Genomic DNA, 7,071 nt, shown 5'->3' on the forward strand with positions numbered 1-7,071 from the left:
TGCAATGATAAATTCAGGGGCGTAAATCAACATTGTGCTGTGCTGTTTGTTGAATGCTCCAGTTTCCAAAGTTTCCATCATTGGAGAAGGAAAGTTGCGTGTGACTGGTATCCGTGGATGGATGACCATCTAGCAATATCGTACTGCTGTTTTTTCCTGTTCCACATGGGTTGGGTGACCTCTAGGTATGTGAGAAGGTGGGCAGTAAACAAGTTCCTCCCGAAACATTGAAGCAATGTTGAATATTTATGATTTCTTACTAACTTTTCAGCCTGATTGACTGAACAATGATAAAAAACAGATATTACGAAAGAAACACAAACCTAAGGCTTAATCGTAGGAATATGTAAACCCTTTAAACCCTTTTGTAGAAGCCTACTGGCCCCTTTATGACCTGAATCCTTCCTTGTAATCTTTTTCCAAAAAAGGTTTTCTTTTGAAGGACAAATTGACAAATCTCTGAAGAGAAGTTCAAAAGACCAAAATAAGTTGCAAATATGACTTTGCCCTTTCACATACTTTTTGCTATCTCGTTAGATATTAAATACATTAAATCCATCAAAGTTAATACTTGGCAACCTCATGAGAGAGGCTTCTGTTGGAATAAATTTAAATAAAAAGTCAAAGAACTAATAACACAACAGTTAGAGAACTAGGTATGTAATTCAAGAGGAGACTAGAGATTGCTTTTGGCAATAATTTCGCCCCACTTGTATACATGCTTACGGGGGTTTTTCCCTCAATTCGGCAGATGGACGACCCGACTAGTGCCCCACTTGTATACATGCTTACGGGGGTTTTTCCCTCAATTCGGCAGATGGACGACCCGACTAGCTAAATTTAGGAGAGCTAATAATAAATATAATAATAACAATACATTAATCCTGTTTAATGTTTGCTCTCAGAGGTCATTCAATTCTTTATCAAAGGAGAGCGTCCCTACTCTCCTCTGATCCTTACCTTTCTTATCAATTTAGGTGAGTCACATGGAATGTACCTATTATTCTACTTGTACCTATGTACCTAGTAGGCTTTTGTTTAAACACGTGTGTGAGCTTCTCTAAGCTTTTGAAATAGATAACGAGGATTAGGCAGGTAACGTGTGACTTGTGACAAAGAGTGCCCTGTGTCCTAAATAAATATTACGAAAGAAACACAAACCTAAGGCTTAATCGTAGGAATATGTAAACCCTTTAAACCCTTTTGTAGAAGCCTACTGGCCCCTTTATGGCCTGAATCCTTCCTTGTAATCTTTTTCCAAAAAAGGTTTTCTTTTGAAGGACAAATTGACAAATCTGTGAAGAGAAGTTCAAAAGACCAAAATAAGTTTCAAATATGACTTTGCCCTTTCACATACTTTTTGCTATCTCGTTAGATATTAAATACATTAAATCCATCAAAGATAATACTTGGGTATTTATTTATTATTAAGTATAAGAACTTGTTTTTATTTTTTTATTGTCTTAAGAGTGTCGTCATTTATTTTTACATGGCTAAGTACCTATCGCACGAGTATGTCTCTAGGCACGTAGAGATTTCATTCAAGACGTATAGTAAATCAGTATCACGAAGTGGTCTTGGGTATTTATTTATTATTAAGTATAAGAACTTGTTTTTATTTTTTTATTGTCTTAAGAGTGTTGTCATTTATTTTCACATGGCTAAGTACCTATCGCACGAGTATGTCTCTAGGCACGTAGAGATTTCATTCAAGACGTATAGTAAATCAATATTAAGACCTCACCCATGTGCCACTTATCTCATGAGTAGTCATGAGTCTCATGACAGTTTCATGACATGACTCACCATCTCATCCACAATTAAATAAAAAAGGAGGAATTTTCAATTGTGTTGAGCATACTCGCGCAAATGCTTGTCACAAATATCGTTTCCCAATTATTACTTGATAAATTTCATGACTTGACTTGGACTTGAACCACCAACCTCCACATCAAAATTCCAACGCGTTAACCACTGCACCACTGAGGTTGGTATCCACAACTAAACAGGAACAAGATTTTTTGTGGCACTTGATTTATTTTGGGAGGAACGACTTGGCGGGGTCTTTTTTATGCCACGAAGTGGTATTTTTTGGGGGTTTATTATTAAGTATAAGAACTTGTTTTTATTTTTTTATTGTCTTAAGAGTGTTGTCATTTATTTTCACATGGCTAAGTACCTATCGCACGAGTATGTCTCTAGGCACGTAGAGATTTCATTCAAGACGTATAGTAAATCAATATTAAGACCTCACCCATGTGCCACTTATCTCATGAGTAGTCATGAGTCTCATGACAGTTTCATGACATGACTCACCATCTCATCCACAATTAAATAAAAAAGGAGGAATTTTCAATTGTGTTGAGCATAATATAATTACAAATGATTGTCACAAATATGCTTGTCTCCAATTATTATACCTAGATAAATTTTATGACTTGACTTGTACCACCAACCTCCAGATCCAAAGTCCAACGCGTTAACCACTGCACCACTGAGGTTGGCATCCACAACCACAAGCGTCTAATGTAGCAGTTGTTTCATCGCTACGAAATAAAAACGGCGGTGAAACACTCATCTTTTTTTTTTTAAAAATATATCTAGGTATATCATGTAGGAAAGCAACCTCAATGGTGTAGTGGTTAAATTATTTACAGCAGAACCTCGATTATTTCGACTAATTGGGACCGGGGGTGGTTGAAATGATCGAGATTGAAATGATCACTTTATTCTATGATCTTTTCCTCTGATAAGATAGGATATTATTTGAAAGATAGAACAAAAAATCAATGGATTTTGGAGTTACTGTAAATAATGGAAGTTCTACTGTATTTATTTTTAGCTAGGTATGTGGCCATGTAAAGCGATATGTTTATAAATAAAAAGATTATACACTTTTGTAAATGTAAATTGCTTACTTAATTATTCGTTTTAACCTTCACAATTAGAATAATTTAATTATAAAGGAAAACTTGCCCAGGCACGAATTTAAAAATTAGTAGACACCCACCCACATACCTACCTAATTAAAAAATCTGGTGTGAACATCACACGACTTTCCTCATCCTATTGAATGACGCTTATTTTGGGTGTTCTTGTTCTTATAGCCAAACTTTTACAATATCTCTAACCGTTTAGTCGGTATATGTAGCTGAAAACCGCCAAAAAACGGTCAAAAACCCCCAAAAAGCGGTCAATATACCGCCAACCGCAGCACCTATCTCAACCATACGTTTTGAGTTGCATCCTTGTCACATTTGTAAACTACGTACCAAATTTCAAGTCTCTAGCTCATAACGTTTGCGATATATTGTTAAATTACACCGAAAACCGCCAAAAAGCAGGCGAATATTCCGCCAACCGTTGCACCGATCTTAACCAAAAGTTTCGTGTCGCATCCTTGTCACATTTGACATCTACGTACCAAATTTCAAACCGATCTTAACCAAAAGTTTCGTGTCACATCCTTGTCACATTTGACATCTACATACCAAATTTCAAGTATCTAGCTCATTTTGTTTACAGACAGACACACACACTGGTTTCATGACATGACTCACCATCTCATCCACAATTAAATAAAAAAGGAGGAATTTTCAATTGTGTTGAGCATAATATAATTACAAATGCTTGTCACAAATATACTTGTCTCCAATTATTACACCTAGATAAATTTTATGACTTGACTTGGACCACCAACCTCCAGATCCAAAGTCCAACGCGTTGACCACTGCACCACTGAGGTTGGCATCCACAATTGTAATCTTTGTTCAGGGTGTAATCTTTGCTCAGGGTCCACAACTAAATAGGAACAAAATGAGAAAAAATTCCACGCGGAATTTCCTATTCCACGACGAGGTGCCTCTTGACGGAGCCACACTGTAGACATAGTTGCTCAAGCCCTTGTAATCTTTGTTCAGGGTGGACTTGTTCACTTTGAACTGGAGCCCGGCCACTGGGCCACACATGAGGTGTTTGGCGTTGGAGGATTGGGACCTCATCACCCAGTCGCGGATGTAGAAGGGGTCGGCTGGCGGAAGGGGGAAGGCGGTAGCGGGCGAGTCCTCTTGGAAAATGAAAATCTGAATGAGATGCGATGCCTGGGCGCTCTCCCGAAGTAGGTTGGGCGGGGAGTACTCTGTGGACGAAACGAGAAGATTCTCATTATGTTTATTTATTATTATTTTATTTTAAGAGGTTTGATAGAGGGAACTGTATCTGCTAAGGTCTTATCGTCCCGACGAGTCCTCTTGGAAAATGAAAATCTGAATGAGATGCGATGCCTGGGCGCTCTCCCGAAGTAGGTTGGGCGGGGAGTACTCTGTGGACCAAACGAGAAGATTCTCATTATTTTTATTTATTATTATTTTATTTTAGGAGGTTTGATAGAGGGAACTGTAACTGCTAAGGTCTTATCGTCCCGAAATCGAAGAGAGAAAGAAGACAGGATAGGAGAAAGCCAGCCGTTCCGAGAACGAACATTATCCGTTCAGGATAAAATCCACCCCGAGCGGGAATCGAACCCGCGGCCTAGCGTTTACAAGGCAGACTACCAAACAAGCTAACTAGGCTGGCTTCCTAAATGGGAATTACCTACTGTGTTTCTAGGGAGTACTCTGTGGACGAAACGAGAAGATTCTCATTATGTTTATTTATTATTATTTTATTTTAAGAGGTTTGATAGAGGGAACTGTAACTGCTAAGGTCTTATCGTCCCGAAATAGAAGAGAGAAAGAAGACAGGATAGGAGAAAGACAGCCGTTCCGAGAACGAACATTATCCGTTCAGGATAAAATCCACCCCGAGCGGGAATCGAACCCGCGGCCTAGCGCTTACAAGGCAGACTACCAAACAAGCTAACTAGGCTGGCTTCCTAAATGGGAATTTCTTTTCGCCATCTGTTTGATATGATTTACCTTCCCATTTTTCCAGGAAAGAATGTCAAAAACTTATAAAACCGTTTTTCTCAAAACACAATTTTCCGTTTTCCGACTTACTTACGCCCTTCTTCCATCAATGGCCTCTATTATTAAATTGGAAACAAAATGCACCAAATGATCACACAATGATAGAAAAGAAATGTCGATGTCAGAGGGTGCACTAAAGTGTTCACGTTTCAAATATCTCTATCTTCATTTCTCATTTCAAAATGGCAAATGGTTCACAAAACATGGGATATTGAAGTTTTTATGTCCCCATAAAAAAGCATGTCTTGGGAGTGAGTATGTTTACATTTTTTTCATGACTTTATCCCAGGAAGTACACAGTTCAAATGGAGTTAGTAATATCAACATGAAAGTTTAAATGAGGCAAATGGTTCACAAAACATGGGATATTGAAGTTTTTATGTCCCCATAAAAAAGCATGTCTTGGGAGTGAGTATGTTTACATTTTTTCATGAGTTTATCCCAGGAAGTAAAGTTCAAAAATGTAGTTAGTAATATCAACATGAAAGTTTAAATGGATGATTTACCTTCCCATTTTTCCAGGAAAGAATGTCAAAAACTTATAAAACCGTTTTTCTCAAAACACAATTTTCCGTTTTCCGACTTTCTTACGCCCTTCTTCCGTCAATGGCCTCTTTTATTAAATTGGAAACAAAATGCACCAAATGATCACACAATGATAGAAAAGAAATGTCGATGTCAGAGGGTGTACTAAAGTGTTCACGTTTCAAATAATCTCTATCTTCATTTCTCATTTCAAAATGGCAAATGGTTCACAAAACATGGGATACCTATTGAAGTTTTTATGTCCCCATAAAAAAGCATGTCTTGGGAGTGAGTATGTTTACAATTTTTTCATGAGTTTATCCCAGGAAGTAAAGTTCAAATGGAGTTAGTAATATCAACATGAAAGTTTAAATGAAGTTGTAACATCAACCTGATGCATGTTTGATTAAATTTGATTTACCTCTCACAGTAACTGCATGATGATTGAAGATGTTGTTCTGCGTTGTTGTAATGTCGCCACTCATTGACTGAAAACAAAACAAATGAAATTAAAAATTAAATAGACAATTCAGATTCGACTTTCAACAAAGAAAATATTTGGTGAGCTTTTGAGAATACTCAGATTCATTTAAACTAAATGAACCATCTTCAAATTAAACAAGATAAAGGAGGCAAGGTCGCTCATAAGATAAATTAAAAATTAAATAGACAATTCAGATTCGACTTTCAACAGAGAAAATATTTGGTGAGCTTTTGAGAATACTCAGATTCATTTAAAACTAAATGAACCATCTTCAAATTAAACAAGATAAAGGAGGTAAGGCCGCTCACAAGGGGTCTTTGCAAAATACGCTGAATAAATCAGCAACAGTAAATCACAAAGTATTTGCTTTAGGGAGGGGGTTTATGCTGTGCAACCCGTAGGCCTTGGGGCCACACTCTTCTAGGCTAGGGCCCCATTCTTGGAGTTAGCCCCTGAGGGGTCAAGTGCCTACATGTGGAGCTTTCTATTTGGAAAGAGAGGAGAAAATGTTCTTCATCCTAGAAAACTCACGGTAGTTGAAAATTCTCTTGAAAATCCATTCACAGGATAATAGGGTAGGTAGGTAAGGAGTCCTTACTAAGGATCAATTTGTATTCACTGAACTGGACAACTCACTCGGAAAAACGGCTCCTATAACCCTCCAAAGTCCCGGTCGGCCCAAAATGTCGACCGGGACACAGATAATTTACATTTTCTATGTTACAAATGTTTGCCCAATTTCATTAGAATTCATTACAATACAAAGTCCCGAAAATGTCGACCGGGACACAGATAATTTACATTTTCTATGTTACAAATGTTTGCCCAATTTCATTAGAATTCATTACATTAAAAACAATTAAAATAAAATTATTTTATTATGTACAATTTAATCGACAAGTACTAACTCTTTGTTGTTAGCAAAAGAGAAGTATACCTAATTTAAAAATAACCTTCCAGACCAGCTATAAATAGTATAACTGATATAAAAATGTCAAAACAAAATGAGAACAGTAAATGAGACCCTGTTGACATCCCACATGACACCGTAAATACTCTCTCAAACATCAGATGGGTAAAAGAGATTTTAGCTCT

General features: G+C 37.2%; 1 protein-coding gene across 1 annotated transcript; it reads right to left on the bottom strand.

Moving 5' to 3' along the window:
• Positions 1–1,612: 1,612 nt before the first annotated feature.
• LOC113468537 lies at positions 1,613–6,735 on the bottom strand. The gene is made up of 4 exons (XM_026825511.1): positions 6,508–6,735; positions 5,914–5,980; positions 3,817–4,138; positions 1,613–2,016 (listed from the first exon to the last, which is right to left on the bottom strand). Exons 2-4 carry the CDS (start codon positions 5,975–5,977, stop codon positions 1,968–1,970), a joined length of 435 nt encoding a protein of 144 aa, XP_026681312.1. The 5' UTR covers positions 5,978–5,980; positions 6,508–6,735; the 3' UTR covers positions 1,613–1,967.
• Positions 6,736–7,071: the final 336 nt, after the last annotated feature.

Source organism: Diaphorina citri, unplaced genomic scaffold (genome assembly GCF_000475195.1).
Source record: "Diaphorina citri unplaced genomic scaffold, Diaci psyllid genome assembly version 1.1 scaffold763, whole genome shotgun sequence".
Taxonomy (NCBI): Eukaryota; Metazoa; Arthropoda; class Insecta; order Hemiptera; family Psyllidae; genus Diaphorina; species Diaphorina citri.